Genomic DNA, 17,554 nt, shown 5'->3' with positions numbered 1-17,554 from the left:
GGTGTCTAAACAAGTAACGGCATCGAGACTCACTCTGAACCAACAACTTTGTTTATCGCCATGGAAAAAAAAAATGAAATAGTATCCTAATATCTTGTATGCGTTAAGGATAATGCCAATGAAAATGCTTGTAATATATATCTAATTTGACAGCTGCATTGCCCCTTTTTCGTGAACAACGCTAATTATTTTAAGGGTTTTTATGTCAGATGTTGAACCTATCATCATTCATCATCTCTCTCTCTTTTTTTTTTTTTATATAGTGCTTTCAAAGTTTTTTGTCAGGTCACAAGAAAATAGTTTCGTGATATTATAAAATTGGTCTTTCCCAAAATGGATGTCGTCTTTTTCAGATATCGCTACAAAGGTGTCAGTAGAGTATGCCAAAGCACATTGATTGATGATTGATGATTGATGATACAGTATATTAATCATTCTCTTCTTTTTTTTTTCTTCCTTTTAAAATCTCCTTTGGTGTTTCCAATTCAAAGTGAATAACCCATCTGTATATATTATAAGGAACTATAAAATCAACGTTGACCCATATAACTGGAACCATTTTTTTTTTTGTTGGCAGCATACTTATCAAGTGGTTTCACCATTGAAAAAGAAAATCATTTGATTTTCCCGCCCAAATTCAAAGGAATACTGTGTTTCCTATACATAGTAACCATCAGTTATGAAAAATAAAAATAAATAAACTTTGATATATGACATGACGTATGCAATCCACCAGCTGTCAAAATGGTTTTCCCCCAAAAAAACAAAGCTTATTTCTAAATATGGAAGGTGCATGGCCATCTTGGTAGTGGAAATTGTAGAAAAAAACAAAAAAAAAAAAAAAAACTATAATTATATATTATATTTTTGTGTGTAACTTTTTAGATAGAAGATATTAAAGATGTGTCACATTCGATCATTTTTTAATACGCTGTCGTAGAAGTGACGCGTAATAAGCACTCATCATATTAAAAATAAATAAATAAATAAAAAAAAATATTGGATTCGTCATCCTTATCCATCGGACATCTGATAGAAGAAATAGGATTGACTTGCAAAACAATTTTTTTTTATATAAAAAAAGTTAAAAAATAAAATACTATAAATAAAGACAAGAAAAAAAAAAAACATCATCACGACAGTAATCTCATTCATATTCATATGACGACGATATCTATTTCTGTTGTATGATGATTTTTATTTTCCTGTGGCAAAAAAAAAAGTCATTCTTCTGCTCATAATCAGTATTATTTAGACCAAGTGTTGAAGAGAATATATAGTAAAGTGGTTTTATTCATTATGATTGAGAAATAAGACAAATAAATAATTCAAGGATAAGTACACTATCACTAAACTAATACCTCTAGAGTCCTAGATCCATTTTCTTCAGTTCTTTGATTCGTTTGATTTCGTTGATCTTGATCCAGTCCCCAGCTAAATATATCATTATTAAAAAAAAAGATAAATTATTAATTCGTTCAATTGTCTTCTATTAAATAACTTACATTCGAATAGTTTTATCATCGCTTGCAGATGCAAATGTTGGGGGTTGAGAGACAGAAGGACACCAAGCAACACTGTTCACCGTTTGACTATGAGCTTCCAGTACTTGAAGTAGCGTTTGATGCTCTCTACTCCAAACGTATACATTGTTATCTTCACTACCACTGAGTACAAAAGTTTCATCTCCATCATCTCCTCCAAATGTTGATCTAATAATGTATGCACCTTGTTTGAGTCCTTGATATTTTCGAATCACCCTTTGTCCTAGTAAATCCCATAGATGAATTTCTTGAGTTTCCTGTATATTCACTAGTGCATAACGGCCATCCTTCGTAAGCGCCAAAGACGCAATACTGCCTTCTTCCTGAATATCACTACATAAAACCAATTGATGAGCTTCTTTTTTCTTTATACCTTGATTTATTTTTTTTAAATATCTATCTTTACCGGATCTTCGTCAAATTCAAGCCATCCACATCATATACATTAAGTTTCTTATCTAATCCAATAATCACAAGCCGATTTCCGTTGACGTTCATGGCCATATCTACAATCCTTTGTTCTTCCAATTCACTTATCAAATCACCATTTATACTCTACACAATAATAAAAAAAAGGTAAACTAATATGAGAAACTCCCCTCCTTTAAATATTATTGATTTCATATGCTTACCCATAATCGTAAGGACTTATCACAAGAACCAGAGATAATATGTTGCCCATCAGGTAACCATACACAACTTGTAACTTGATCAGAATGACCAACAAAGTTTTGTAATAATTCCCCTTCCTAAAAAAAAAAAAAAAAAAAAAGGATTTGATCAATCCATTTTTTTTTCCCGGACTAATATAATTCAAACTTACAAATGGATTCCATATTAATAATAAACTGTCATTTCCACATATAGCTATCTTGGAATCATCAGGTGACCAACTGCAATAAGAGATACTTGAGGCGCATCGTAATCGTTTCATGCGTTGGAATGTCTAACTCCGATATACACGATAAATAAAACCTTCTTTTTTTTTATATTTTATTTCAGAACTTACTTGCATATCCCATATGATACAAGTCGAATCCTTGGAAGCCGAAGCTAAATATCGTCCACAGTGAGAATAAGCTACATGCCAAACTTCATCAGAATGATCTTTGAGTATAGCAATGGTCCGAGTAGGAAAAAGAGTTCTAATAGAAAAAAAAAAGATTCGTTCGTAATCATAGAAATGATAACATCCCATACTTTAATTTTTTTTAAATACTTACTTATCACAAGTATGATCGGTAAATAGAGAATAAGTGGCCTTGTTTCTATTATGATAAAGACAATTGCCTTGTTGCCATTCAATTGCTTGATTGATCAAAGTCAGTAATCGGTCACGGGGAATCATTATATTCGGATCAATGTAACCTATACAAGAAAGACGCATATATAAATATATATATATAAAGTGAGTTTATGCAACGTACATAATTTAATTTTTTTTTTCCTTTTTACCTTGAAGTTGTGCCAAAAGTTGTTCTCTTGGAAAACCTATTTGTTCATCTCGATTCACTCTTTGTTTCACTTCTTCAGCAGAAGAACATAATATCAAGCTATGATAAGATAACAAAATCAGTTCATATCAGAATATCATTCCCTCCTCCTTCCTCATCCTTTACATATATACACACACACACACATTTGTATCATTTCTTACCTTGATAATTCGTGTAATCGTTCAGTGTCATGTTTACCCAGTGGAGATAATTCGTTCCGTAAAACTGAAAGAGCCTTCATTAATTTTCTTGCTTCTAAAAGTTCTAAAAATTTTTGTTGTCGTATCAAAAATCGAGCATGGTCGCATATATCATCTTTGGTTTGTTGATCATTGTCGATTCCTGTTTGCTGGGGTACTAAGCATAGTTGAGGAAAGAGTGATTCACATTGAGACCAATTGCCCACCAAAACAGCCTGACGAAATTCCGTTACAATAGAAGATTCAAGTACAATACCAGAATCTCGCTCTAACATTTCTGCAACATTCCTAGTAAAACAAAAAAGATAAAAAAAAAAAGATAAGAGTACTGATTGGAGAATTGTATTTGATGATTTCAAAACTTACTGATACCCCAAGTCGTAAAGAGATTGTAATATGAGTCGAAGTAATTCTTCAGTTTTAATATGTTCAGATCGAGTAGTCCGGGTATCTATAGAATGGTTTGAGTTTGATGAAGTTGTACTAGTTGTACCGTTGTTATCGTTGGCAGAACTTGTTATCTGCATACTAAATTGGTCGTTGAGTAGTTGAATGTATGAGAATGGCTGTCTATCAAAATATGGATCGAGTCAATATAAAAAAGTTATGTTTTCTTTTCTCTACTTTTTTCATATTTTTAAAAAACTTACAATAAATATAAAAAATAGTTGAAGAAACAAGTTCAAAAAAAAAAAAAAAAAAAAAATGAAAAAATGAAAAAGAAAAAAAAAAAAAAAAACTCATGCCGCCTATTAATCATTTCAGTCAGTCAGCCGGGGCGTGCGTATGTTCGTATGCATACGGACTTTGAACAATAGGTCAAATGTAACCCCCCATTAAAAAAAAAAAAGGGTAAAAATTTGTTTTCAAATTTTCCCGCGTTCCTTTTTTTTTTCTTCTTCTTTTACTTTATCGTCATGGTGGAAAACAAACCCTATGGCTCCTGGCCTTCACCAATTACTGCAGAATCTCTTGCTTCTGGAAAAGTTGCTACTGATATTTGTATCGATCCTACAACTCAGTCAGTGTATTGGTGTGAAGTCATTCCTTCAGAAGAAGGTCGTGGTCAAATCTTTAGGCAACGGTTGGATAGCAATGACAAACCCGAACCTCTTTTAGCTCTTGGATACGATTGTCGTTCTCGTGTACATGAATATGGTGGTGGTAGCTTTATAGTCAGCAATGGTTTATTGGTTTTCTCAAACGATAAAGATTTCGCTTTGTATAGTCTCAACTTGACCGATTCTCACGCTCAACCTCAACGTGTCACTGAAAGCAACAAGTTGATACGATATGGTGATTTTTGTTTGGATGCCAAACATGACTTTGTGATTGCTATTCAGGAAGAACATTTTGAAAATGAAGAACCCAAGGATGTTGTGAATACTCTTGTGGCTGTCCAATTATCGACTGGTAAAGTCAAAGTCCTAGCTCAAGGTTGTGATTTTTATTGTAGTCCTCGAATATCTGATGATGGTAGCGCTCTTACGTTTGTTTCTTGGGTTCATCCTAATATGCCCTGGGATTATACTCAACTTTCGTATGCTACCTTTCATTATTCTGATCAAGACTCCGTTGTTTTGGATTCCGTTATCTTGGTGAACCCTGATATTGAAGAAAGCATTGTGGTAAGATTTTTCTTTTCAATATTATAATATATATATAAACTAATTTTTTTTTTTTTTTTTTTTTTTTAGCAACCTGAATTTGGAGTGGACAATACATTATATTTTGCTTCTGATCGATCTGGATTTTGGAATTTGTATCGATATCAAGTCAACACAAATCAAGTGGAATTACTTTTAGAATCACCTTTAAACCAAGAATTTGCTGGTGCACAATGGAGTCTTTGTACTTATTGGTATAGTCCTTTCAAATCCGATCCAACCAAACTGGCATGTCTCAACAAAGAATCTCTTGCCATTCTTGATACTACATCCAAGACGTTGACCAACTTACCAAGCAACTATGATCACTTTAGTCAAATTCGAACTTTTATCAATGGTGATCATCAAGAAGTGATTGTAGTAAATGCAAGTGCTACAACAGTACCTATTGATTTGATTGCCTATGATGTCTCTTCTCAAGCTATTCAACGTGTACTTAAACCTTCTACTGTACCCAAGATGGATCCTGCATATATTTCTGTGGGTAGAGAAATCGCTTTCCCTACTACGAATGGTCAGACGGCTTATTGTTATTATTATGAACCCAGAAATCCCAAGTATACTAGTGATGACAATTGTCCACCTCCTTTACGTGTGCTCTCCCATGGAGGACCCACTACATCAACCACCAACGAATATCGTAGTGTTATTCAATATTGGACTACTCGAGGATTTGCAATTGCTGATGTCAATTATGGTGGCAGTACAGGGTATGGTCGCGATTATCGCAATCGATTGAAGAAAAAATGGGGAATTGTAGATGTGGATGATTGTTGCAACGCTGCTTTGTATCTGGCAGAACAAGGATGGGTGGATCGTAACAAATTGGCAATTGAAGGTGGATCCGCTGGAGGGTTCACTACATTGGCAAGTTTGGCTTTCCGTAATGTTTTCAAGGCAGGTGTATGCAAATATGGTATTTCTGATATTACACTTTTGGCAAAGGAAACTCACAAGTTTGAATCAAGATATACAGGTAATTCCATAGAAAATGAAAAAAAAAGGAAAAACAATGTGATAGAATGATACAAATGAATGACGACTGATCCTTTTTATATATATATATATGTATGAAGATCGATTGATTGGAGAATACCCAAAAGAAAAACATATATATCAAGAACGGTAAGTCAAAAAAAAAAAAAAAAAAAAAGAAATTGCTTGATACAAGTTTAATTGAATCATACCTTTTTTTTTTTTTTTTTTTGTTCTAGTTCACCTCTATTTGCTGCCGATGAAATCAATTGCCCTGTTATCTTCTTCCAAGGAAAGGACGACAAAGTGGTGCCTCCTGGTCAATCTGAAATTATGGTCAATGCTTTACAAAAGAAAGGTGTACCCGTTGCTTATGTTCTTTACGACGGGGAAGGTCATGGTAATATAATGATACATTATTAGGATAAATAATCATAGTGTTAATGTGAATTTTTTTTTTTTTAATATTGAAAACAATTTATTCTTTTTTTTTTTCATTTAGGTTTCCGTCGTGCTGAAAATATCAAACGTACCATGGAATTGGAACAATGGTTTTTGGGTCAAACATTCGGCTTTGAAGTGGATGGTGTAGAAGGCGTTCCTATTGACAATTTCCCCCCAAAATAGTCTAGTTTAGCAAGTATCTACATTTTTTACAATATGCCCCTCAATTAAAAAAAAAAAAAAGAAAATCATTCAATATATATTTTTATGATGATATAAATGATTTTATATAGAAAAAAAGAAAATAAAATCAGCAAACTAAAAAGGATTGTAGTGCGGGAAGGGAAGGATGAATTTTTCTTATTTATAAAGAAAAAAAATACAAAGTATAAATAAAAGAAAAGAGAATTATAAAAAGGAAGATAACAGAAGAAAAGGGAATTCATAAGGAGGATTGATGAGGAATGCGATTTGTTTGGGAAAAAAAAATAAAAAGAGAATAAACTGATGGGGTGTGAATATAAAGATATAAATGGTAGAGGAGCGAGATTGTATATATATGTATATGTGTTTGCATGTGCATGTGTAAGCTAGACCATAAAATAAACCTTGTTCCGATCATTGTTCACTATATAAAATAATATATAAAAAGATGTTAGTATACTTTTATAATGTTATGTATTTATATACATACGTAAAGATAAAGAGATTGTTTGTTGCAGCGACAGCAATTGTATTTTCTTGAGGATGCCACGAGGAATGAAGGATCTTCTTATTAAAATCAGTAGGATCAGAACCAACTATACCACCTTTACCAGGACCTCTAGTCATCGCCATCTTGTTTTTAGATGAACCTAAACGTTTCGCCTTGAATGCACTTTTATCAGCTTGAAGAGTAATATCAGATTTGCCTTCACGATCATAGAGATGGAATGTATTGTTGTAGGATCCAGTGATCACATGACTAGATAAAAAAGAATAGAGAGAAATTATCAATTTTTTGTTGATTCTTTTAAATCATACTTTTTTTTACCTATCATCACCACTAAAAGTACATTCAAATTTGTCAAAGATACAATCATTTTCATAAAGATCACATAATTTGGATCGTAGTTGGTCATGGATGTTGATGGTTTGCACAGGCTTATTGTCCATGTTGATATCCCAGATTTTCAAAGTTAAATAATCTCTAGACAAGATATATCGACCATCATGACTAAAGCTAATATCAGAGACAGAAGAGATAATCTCGGAAAAGAAGGATCGACTAGCAGGATCTTCAGCTTCTTCAAACACTATATACATATATATATAAAACATTCATCATCAGTTATACTTATTTTCTCTTCTTTATCTTTTATTTTAATTACCTTTCGCATGTTGATCACATAAAGCGGATTCACGCATATCACTTAACTTGATGGTTCCTTTGCTAGAACTATACATAAACATGTTGCAATGATAAGGATGGAATTCGGCTGCTGTGATGACTTCTGTAAGTTCTTCCATATTCGCAGGCTTGATATCCACAATATCTATGATTATCACGTTAAAAATTATCAATCTAATCATATAAAAGATATGATATCAACTTACTGAAAGATTGATCAGAGATATTCAAATTCCACAAATTGATTCGTAAGTCATCTGCTGAAATATAGGTTTCGCTGTCAGAGTTGATGGAAATCGAATTGATATGATAGGCATGAGCTGTGTAATATAATTAGATATATATTGTTAGATAAATTTAAATAGAGATATAAAATTTTTCATTCATTTTTTTTTTTTTTTTTTTTTTACCATTGGCATAAACTTTTCTAGGAGCGGCGGCGATAATTGTATCTTGATGAGCCAACTTTGGTATACGTAAGGCATTTGCAACAGGTTGAGGTCCATCATTCAAATTGTTTTCAGCTACCACCTTGAGAGATTTTTCGAACACTTTCCAGAGCTTGATCGTTTTATCTAAAAATTTATAAAAGTTAATAAAGATATACATTTTTATTTATTTATATACCATTGGTTGACAGTAAGAAGTGAGCAGAATTTTGACGTTTGCACCATTTGATTTTGTTAATCTTTTCTTCAATTTCCAAACTTTTGAGGTAGTCGAATTCAGCTTCATGAGATTGGAATTCGGTATGAAACTTGTATTCACATCCTTTTTTCTAAATAGTAGTAAAAAAAAAAAAAAAAAAAAAAAGAAAAAACCATACGCGTACAAACAAATATATATATATTAGAAAAAGAAGGTAGGTAGTTATTCGAATAGAAATATCACTTTTTATCCTTTTTCAAAGACTTACACTATCGTTTCGTTCAAACAAGACAACCCGACCACCTATTAATAAATATCAACGGAATATTGAAAGGAAAAGAAAAAATAAGTTAGGCAAGATTGGGTTAGTCGTAAATATGTTTTTTTTTCTTTTTCTTCTTTCTTGGTATATAATTCAACGAACCCTAATAATGATAAAAAGAAAATACTTAATATTACTTTCTTTCTATTTTCAATTTCTTTTACTAACTTACTCGGTCACCCGTTACTAAGAAATCACCTGTGTGGTCAAACTCTACTGCTGTGATGATATCGGCTACAAGTCATAATAAAAAAGAAAAAGAAAATGGAATAGAGATAAAATATTAGTCAAATAATATTTTTGTTTTCATAGTAAAAAAAAAAGAAAACAACTTTATTTCAGGAGTTTCCTCTTTTCTATTAAAAAAAAATAGACACATATGGGACCATGACATTGAATAACATGGGGGTCGTTGTTTTTTTTTTTTAATGTAAAAGATGATTTTGAAAGCTTACCTTCTGTAATGTCGTCTGATTCGCCTTTATCACCAAAACATTGAGCGAATTTCCAATTGTGGTCTTCGTTAACGTTCATAATAAGATGAGCTTTTAATAGTATATGGTTGTAAATAGAAATATAAAAAGTAAAAAAAAAAACAGTAAAAAGGAAAAAAAAAAAAAAAAAAAAAAAGAGAGGAAGAAGAAGCGAAAATTGGAGGAAAAAAAAAGTGTACAACGGAGTTTTCATTAGCATTTCAGAAACCGCCTACGTCCTTACTTTGATTTATTTAAACTTTAGTTGTGCTCTTGTTTAGTATAAGTGAATGATGATAAATCATGATGATAAAATTGATTGCATTGTCTTTTTTTTCTCTAATAAATAGTATTTTATTCCTAAGTTATAAATGAATACAGTGTTTCTTCTAGTGATACGTATTTTATTCACATCATTAAAAGATCCTATATATATACTATCATGAGATTTTTGTTCATTTATTTTATTAAGATAATAAATATATCCTCTATTCTAATAATGAATGATAACTAAACTAAAGGGGAAATAACAGCAAGATCTAAACACAAACAGAGGAGAGAGTAACAAAAACGAGAGTTCCGCATGTGATAAGATCCCTTTGCTTGTTGTATTGTTCTCGATGAATAAAGAATGGCCTGTAAGACGTAGTAGCATTCGATTAGTGTGTAGTTAATCTAACTAACGTTAATCTAACTAACTTCCTTTTTTTCTTAATATTCTGTAAAGAGAAAAGAAAAAAGTAAACGGCTATTTTTTTTATATTTTACTCGCATTTCCTAATGAGAAGGATGGGTTTGAAATGCCGCATTGCTTTTTTCTGCGAGTAAGCACGTCACGCAACTATTTTTTTTTTTTTTTTACTTCTCGATTGTCATATCTCTTTTTTTTTTTTTTTTTTTCTCTTTGTTCATTGTGTCAGTTACCCATTTACCCCTCTTCATATTTACAAATATACACTATACACACTGAAAAGGATATATTATAAAGTTAAGGGCAATTTGATTTGTTACACTTCCTACATTATTCGAAACAATTCTTGTCCTTGCTTTTTTTTTTTCCTTTCCTTTCCTCACTGTGTACCTCCTCAAATGTCATTGTCTTCAAGCGGCTCCAACCTTTGTCGCTATATATGGATGAAACGTTTTTGTCAAGACATTGTCAAAGCTCAACATGGACGACCATTATCACTTGCAACCAAACAAACGAACCGATTATCCTCTCCAGTCAACTATCAACCCATACCGACTTTTCTAACACCACCTCACAGAACTAACAAGAAGAAGGCTTTAGAAAGAGCTGTTTTGGAACAAGTCAAAGAAAACCGTATAGATAATGCTCAACGTATATTGACGGATATCTATCGATCGGGTCATACACCAACCATAGGCGCATACAATCAGATCATCAAAGCATTATCGAAACAGTTCAACCATCGACAAAACCAAATACAAGCACATGCACTCCTTGAAGAAATGGCTGAACATGGCATTACACCCAATTCTCAAACTTATATCCAATTGCTTTTGGGCTATGCTATACATACCAAATCTAATGACCATATACACCAAATGCAACTATTATTCGATATACTATTACATTGTGAACATGGACAACGTTACAAGAGAACTCATTTCAAGATCAAAAAACTAGTGGAAGTCATGGCAACACAAGGGCATGGTGCTATTTTACCTATCATGATGGCTACTTTTAATGCTGGCATCAAACTCGACATATCTATTTGGAATATTGCTCTAGCTGGTTGTGTCCGTGGTGGCTATATGGAAGCATCTGAACAATTATTGGATATCATGCGATTATCTAGACAAGAAGAAAAGAATAATAAGGAACAAGATTTAGGATCGATATTACCGGATATGACTTCATACCATACTGTTATTTCTGGCTACTTGGATCAAAATATGGATGGGAACAACATGGATCGTGCTATAGGGTTATTCCAAAAGATGATGGATGATGGTGTAGTGGCTGATTATCGAATATATCAACTTTTCTTACGTGCATATACGACTCAATCAACATCGACTACAATGATGAATAAGGACGTTCAACTAGATACACTTCAACGATTATGGCGGGCCATGATGACAACAACAACGGATGAACTGCAAATTGGTGATGATGTACTAGAGACGCTCTTGGAATATTATGTACGACATCAAGAATATCCAGCAGTGGAACAAGTATATTGGGATTTACGACAACATAGATATTCATTGTCAGGACGCATGGTATCCCTTTTTTTCAAAACAGTGATTGGTTTCTCAAAGCAACAACGTCTGATATCTGGGATTGCTATGTTTTATGATTTGTTATCATATGGACATGGAGCCGACAATGCAGCAACATCATCATTATTACGGGCATGTTCTCTTCGTGGTCAACTGGATATGGCACAACAAATTTTGGATGTAATAGAGGATACATTACAACAACCTTGTTCTATCAGTCATTACAGCATGATGGTACATGGGTACGTAGCACAAGGAAAAATGGAATTGGCAACTACAGTATTCAACAAAGTTATACAGCTTTGTAACGGAAACAAATCATTCGATGTTCAGTGTTTATCAGCGGCACGTTTGACCATGATTCGAGGCTATTTCAAATCAAGGCAGTTGGATAGGGCAGAAACTTTATTTCATCAACATTTGTCTACGCAACAAGATGATATCAAGATGGATAAACGGTTGGTCAAGATTATGATTGAAGGCTATGGTACTACTAGGAATAAAACAAAATTGGATGAATTTCTTGGTAGAAACGATATTATCTTGGACGACATTCATACTAGGGATATTTTGATTCAGTCTAGACTCAATTGCGGGGATCTGGATGGAGCAGAACGTGATCTTCAAGAGGGGCTCAAACTACATGATGCCAAATGGCTGCGAAATTCAATTCAATTGGTATTATCAAGACTGGCGTTGAATGGAAATGTGGCATCTTGTGAATATTGGATGAATTTATTGACAACACATCATCTCATGAATGCAACTTCTTATGGAGCACTTATAGTATGTTATGGTGAAGCAGGTGAAACAATAAAATTGAAACGGATGTATGATGATATCAATAAACAAGGTCTGAAACTGGAGAAAGGTATTGAAAACAAGATCAAGTCCCAATGGTTATAGAAACAAATGTATATAGTTAGACTTTAGACTTTCTTAACCATTTTAGTTTAGTATTGTATTTTATTTTATTTTTTTATTATTATTGTTGTCTTGGTTTATACCCTTTTTGAATAATAAAAAAAGAAAAGAAAAAAAAGAAAAGAAAAAATTCAACCATCTATTATCATATGACCTTTATGCTTTTACAATTTTTTGACAATAGGTTGTACCAACAACTCCGAAGATCAACCATTTTTTTTTTTTTCTATTGTTTTATATAAAAAAAAAAAAAAAAATCGATTGCCTCCCTTCTTTTTTTTTCTCCTTTTTTTTATTTTTATTTTTTTATATATGTATCTATTTCTTTGTAACCATGTCCCCTAATTGGTTACTGAAATCAGTTACTCGGTTTTCAAATAAACATATCCACTTTTTACAAATCCATTATATTTATATCGCTTTGATTATTTTTATTTTTTCTGGTCTTTACTATGCACAACCAGGTACATCTTGGGCTTACATTGACTCTTTATATATGGCCACTACAGGTTGTACAAATACTGGCATCAATACAATCGTCGTTTCTTCCATGTCTACTTATCAAGTTGCAGTCTTGTATTTCTCCTCCTTTTTTGGATCTCATATTGTTGTCTCTTTTGTTGTGGTCATGGTACGGAAACACTATTTCTCCAAACGATTCAAAGAAGTAGTTCTCTTTAACAAGGCTAGAAAAATTCGGGAACTCAATCATCGTCGTCAAAATAGCAAACCTCATATCAGAGTTCTCTTACCTTCGGACATTGTCAGAACGTCTTCAATGCAACCTAACAAGAATGAATCTCCTTCTTCTACTCACTCTGTTTCCAATATTGGTAACGCTACTCCTACTGATACTAGTGGTGATATTATTATAGGTGCTTATCCATTAACGATGCCTTTGCAACAACAACATGAAAAACACATTCAACAATTACGACGCGATTCTCAAGAATCTATGGAACATACAACTCAAGGTATTGTGGATTCCTTTCATCGACAGCAGCAACAGCAGCAGCAGCAGCAGGAGCAACAGGAAGATATAGAAAATGTTTTTTATCCTACATCAAGCGTGAAATCATCTCAGCCTCTGGATTCTGATAGTGAAACTGATGACATGAACAAAGAAGACGTTGCACATGGCAAATCACATTTCGACCATAATCCGACTTTGGTTACGGCAGCAAATGGAGGAGCGAACATCATCTTTGCAGATAACATCCTTCAGCAACGTGAAGCAGCTCGTCAACGACTTCAGGCGCAACGCAAATTGGAAGAAGGACGACATTCATTTACAACAACTGGGACAATGGATGATTATCAACAACGACGTGATAATAGTTACGAACAAGAATCAAGAGATGCGGCTGATGTATTATCTTTGGCGATTGATCAAGTGGAATTGACAAGAGAACAACGGTATCTTGTGGGTGGAGCAGAATATCGTGCATTGGACTTGTTGACTATTGTGATTCCTCTTTACTATCTTGGTATTTTGATTGGTGCTTCTTTAATCTTTCGTCTCTATATTGCCGTGTCACCCTATGCACAAAAGGTTTTATTGACTACCAATAATTCGGGCATTCCTGTGAATCCATGGTATCTTTCCTTTTTCATCTGTCTCTCAGCAATGAACAACTTGGGTCTTAGTCAAATTGATGCTTCTATGGTACCATTCCAAAATTCTCCTTTTCCTTTATTATTATGTGGCTTTCTCATCTTGGCTGGAAATACGGCATATCCTATCTTTCTTCGGTTTACTCTATGGTGCATGTACCATGTTACACCTCGATCGTACTCAATGCATCGCGAAACTCTTCGGTATCTTTTGGATCATCCTCGTAGATGTTATACAACCTTATTCCCTTCACGACAAACTTGGTGGTTACTTGGCATTCTGATAGCTATCAATTTGACTGAAATCGTTGTCTATGTTTGTACAAATTACTGGCTTCCTGTGATGGATGGCATTCCTGTGGCTTCTCAGATTTTGGATGCATTATTTCAAGGCATTGCTACTCGAAATGGTAAAAAAAAAAAAAAAAAAAAAAAAAAAAAAAGATCATGGGAAAATTCACATTCTTATTTTATCGCCACATAGCTGGATTTTCTGTAGTGAATCTTGCAATGTTGAACCCTGGAACTATCCTTGTTTATATTGTGGCTATGTATATTGGCGTCTATCCAGTTGCTATCTCTATGCGAAATAGTAATGTTTATCAAGTAAGTACAAAAGATAAAAAACCTTGGAAATTTAGATGAATACTGAACTATACATTGATTCTATTTTTAGGAACGTTCCTTGGGTATGTATCGTACAGAAAATGAACCTCAGGATGATGATGATGATCATAGTGAAGACAATGGAGGTGTTATATTGAAATTACGGACACAAAAGACTATCAATAGTGTGATGACAACATCAAAAAAGATTTTCCATCGACCCGATTTTTTTGTGATGACTCAAATTCAACGACAACTAACCAAAGATATTTGTTGGGTGATTATTGGGATATTTTGTGTCTGTGTCTTGGAAGCTCAATCGATCATGTCTCCTTCTCCTGTGACTATAGGCTCAGTGATGTTTGAATGTGTCTCAGCATTTGGATGTGTTGGTGGATCTCTTGGTGGTACCGTTCCTGGGACATCGCAAAGTGCAGATTATCGAACGGTCAGCAAATTGGTACTAATATTATTAATGTATCGGGGTCGACATCGTGGATTACCAGCAGCTATTGATCGTGCTGTTCTTTTACCATCAGAACAACTAGAACGTTCGGATACCGAAGAACAACAGCTTCATCGCCTCTATCGCAGTCCATCATGTACTACTACCGCCACACCTTTCAATCATTCTCGCTATCCTAATATCAAAGTCTACCAACGATCGGAAACTCTATGAAAGACCTATTAGATATTTAGACACCTTAATGATCCCATATCCTCTTTTATCAGCATTTATTTATAGACTTAGACTCCCCCCCCCCACTTTTATATATATAATGCACTCAAACGTTTTATTTTTATTTTATATATATTAAACCCAATAGTATATATTTTTTTTTTATCATCTTGTCTTATTCCCTTCCATCAACCATACTAAATCAATATCAATAAAAAGAAAACATATTCCGTTTTTAGAACGATATTTTTTTTTTTTGCCACTTAATACTGTACAATGTGAATCTAAGAACTATTTGGCCACTCATCATAAAATAGATGTAAATTTATCCATTTTTGATATAGAGTTCAATCATCATGGTTTACTTGTCATTATCGTTCCATCATCGACATTCATCAGTCAATCATCATCATAGATCATGTGATTACTCCTAGTCTTTATCTTGAACAAAGGACATCTCTGAGATACCGAACAGATATTGTTGTAGAAAGTGTAAATGATACATACAACGATTATGAATGTTTTTTAAAGGATCGATGTAGAAAATAAAAAGAAGAGGAGATTACGTTTTTGTATATCATATGTAGAATCAAATAAAAAGGAAAGAAAGTATCACATTTTTTTATTTATTTCTTCAGCTAGAATACAACTATCATACATATATATAAAAAAAAATGGAACTAACATAAAAAAAAAAAAATGTAGATCTAATCTATTTCTATTATTCTATTTCCAAATCTATTCATCGATTCAATACATCCAGCATATGTTCCACAGTAGTGAATTTTTCCCTTGGTTTCCCCAACTTGGCACCAGCTTGGAATTCGGCGGCTTCAATACGTTTCCAATCATCATAGGATACATGGCGAATTTGACGTTGATACATCAATTGGAACAAATCATCATCGGCATGATTTTGGGAAGAAAGCATAGGAGCATCCTTTCGAAGATCGGCTAAAATGGTATCTGCAGTTTCATAAGCATCTGACATGGTTGATACAATCACACCTGTAGGACCTCGTTTCAACCAACCAGCGGTGTACATCCCAGGCATTTCGTTTTGTTCATGATCAATCATCTTGCCATACAGATTGGGGATCAAGCCTTGTTGCACATCAAATGGAAGTCCATCCATTGCCAAACTCTTGTAACCAATACTACGAAGCACCAATCCACATTCTTGCGTTTCATATTCACCTGTTCCTACCGCACGCGATTTTTCCACAGGGCCTTCTAAACGATTGATTTCATATCGAATGCCTGCCACTCTGTCATTGTTGGTCAAGATTTCCACTGGACTGCGTAAGAATTGTAGATGCCATGATTTATCACCTTGTTTATTTTGTTCTTGATCCAATAAAGCCATCAAACGTTTCAAAGGTCGTCGTTTTGCAAGATAATCACTGTGTTGTTGAATTTGATCATGAATCCAAGTATGATCCGCTCGGAATTGTACACCAGGAAGTTTGAGTTGTTCGCGTAATTCTTTGGCCGTAAATGCAGCTTGTAAGGGACCACGCCGACCTACCACATGCACATGCTTGATTCGACTTTTGCTAAGAGCTTCCAACGCATATTCTGTCATATCTGTCTTGCGTAGTTCATCAATGGGACTGAGTAATACACGAGCCACATCCAGTGCTACATTGCCTTGTCCAATCACCACCGCTGTATCTGTATCTTCCAAAGGTAACTTTAAATCTCGATCCCGAGGTAACCCATTGTACCAGCCTACAAACGTTCTTGCCGACGATGAACCATACACATCTTCATTGGGAATACCTAATTGTCGATCTTCACTAGCACCATATGAGAAGAGAATAGCATCGTAATATCGTTGTAGTTCATGCACCGCAATTGACTTTGATATATTGTCATCGTTCTGTTTACCAATAGTAACATTGCCGAAAAAACGGAAGCGTTCGTCTTCTGCCACCTTGTCAAACGTTGTCATGACATTCTATAGTATGCATATAATAAAAAGAAGGAAAATAATATATTAATACCAAGATTAAAAAGTAAATAAAAAAAGCTTTTCTTTTTTTTTTTTAATGATATATATGCTAACCTTAACTTCGGGATGATCAGGTGCCACACCATAACGAACAAGACCATGAGGAACAGGTAAACTATCAAACATATCAATTTGAGTGGTTGGAGATTCTTTGAGTAGTTTATGTGAGGTATAAAATCCAGCAGGACCACTTCCAACCACAGCTAAACGAAATGGTTTACTTGTTGCTGCGGTTGTCAAAGTTCGTTTCAACATGATATATAATGGAGAGAGAGAGAGAGAAAAAAAAAAAAAAAAAAAAAAAAAAA

General features: G+C 33.8%; 6 protein-coding genes across 6 annotated transcripts; 3 read left to right on the top strand and 3 right to left on the bottom strand.

Moving 5' to 3' along the window:
* Window positions 1-1,501: 1,501 nt before the first annotated feature.
* On the bottom strand, window positions 1,502-3,767 carry BX664DRAFT_270467 (WD40-repeat-containing domain protein; the record flags this gene model as incomplete). Its single annotated transcript, XM_051541097.1, has 9 exons — window positions 1,502-1,877; window positions 1,951-2,099; window positions 2,177-2,293; window positions 2,368-2,490; window positions 2,554-2,689; window positions 2,768-2,912; window positions 3,000-3,097; window positions 3,202-3,528; window positions 3,607-3,767. 9 exons carry the CDS (start codon window positions 3,765-3,767, stop codon window positions 1,502-1,504), a joined length of 1,632 nt encoding a protein of 543 aa, XP_051396057.1.
* A 350-nt stretch (window positions 3,768-4,117) lies between these two features.
* On the top strand, window positions 4,118-6,542 carry BX664DRAFT_44081 (Alpha/Beta hydrolase protein). Its single transcript, XM_051549581.1, has 5 exons — window positions 4,118-4,868; window positions 4,938-5,883; window positions 5,984-6,032; window positions 6,122-6,282; window positions 6,385-6,542. Exons 1-5 carry the CDS (start codon window positions 4,158-4,160, stop codon window positions 6,507-6,509), a joined length of 1,992 nt encoding a protein of 663 aa, XP_051396056.1. The 5' UTR covers window positions 4,118-4,157; the 3' UTR covers window positions 6,510-6,542.
* Window positions 6,543-6,992: 450 nt separating this feature from the next.
* On the bottom strand, window positions 6,993-9,220 carry BX664DRAFT_270501 (protein phosphatase PP2A regulatory subunit B; the record flags this gene model as incomplete). Its single annotated transcript, XM_051541099.1, has 9 exons — window positions 6,993-7,290; window positions 7,360-7,621; window positions 7,697-7,861; window positions 7,923-8,036; window positions 8,127-8,291; window positions 8,344-8,494; window positions 8,633-8,667; window positions 8,855-8,920; window positions 9,142-9,220. The coding sequence occupies 9 exons, from the start codon at window positions 9,218-9,220 to the stop codon at window positions 6,993-6,995; spliced, it is 1,335 nt and encodes a 444-aa protein (XP_051396055.1).
* Window positions 9,221-10,051: 831 nt separating this feature from the next.
* On the top strand, window positions 10,052-12,389 carry BX664DRAFT_343532 (uncharacterized protein). The gene has a single exon (XM_051547322.1). It carries the CDS (start codon window positions 10,249-10,251, stop codon window positions 12,313-12,315), a length of 2,067 nt encoding a protein of 688 aa, XP_051396054.1. The 5' UTR covers window positions 10,052-10,248; the 3' UTR covers window positions 12,316-12,389.
* A 1,058-nt stretch (window positions 12,390-13,447) lies between these two features.
* BX664DRAFT_270381 (cation transport protein-domain-containing protein) lies at window positions 13,448-15,232 on the top strand (the record flags this gene model as incomplete). Its single annotated transcript, XM_051541091.1, has 3 exons — window positions 13,448-14,357; window positions 14,432-14,553; window positions 14,624-15,232. The coding sequence occupies 3 exons, from the start codon at window positions 13,448-13,450 to the stop codon at window positions 15,230-15,232; spliced, it is 1,641 nt and encodes a 546-aa protein (XP_051396053.1).
* A 598-nt stretch (window positions 15,233-15,830) lies between these two features.
* BX664DRAFT_389400 (uncharacterized protein) lies at window positions 15,831-17,527 on the bottom strand. Its single transcript, XM_051549537.1, has 2 exons — window positions 17,301-17,527; window positions 15,831-17,192 (listed from the first exon to the last, which is right to left on the bottom strand). Exons 1-2 carry the CDS (start codon window positions 17,499-17,501, stop codon window positions 15,975-15,977), a joined length of 1,419 nt encoding a protein of 472 aa, XP_051396052.1. The 5' UTR covers window positions 17,502-17,527; the 3' UTR covers window positions 15,831-15,974.
* Window positions 17,528-17,554: the final 27 nt, after the last annotated feature.

Source organism: Halteromyces radiatus, assembly GCF_025201355.1.
Source record: "Halteromyces radiatus strain CBS 162.75 chromosome Unknown BX664scaffold_11, whole genome shotgun sequence".
NCBI classification, from domain to species: Eukaryota; Fungi; Mucoromycota; class Mucoromycetes; order Mucorales; family Cunninghamellaceae; genus Halteromyces; species Halteromyces radiatus.
Note: the sequence above shows the minus strand (reverse complement) of the source record. Positions and strands in the feature narration are given on the sequence as shown.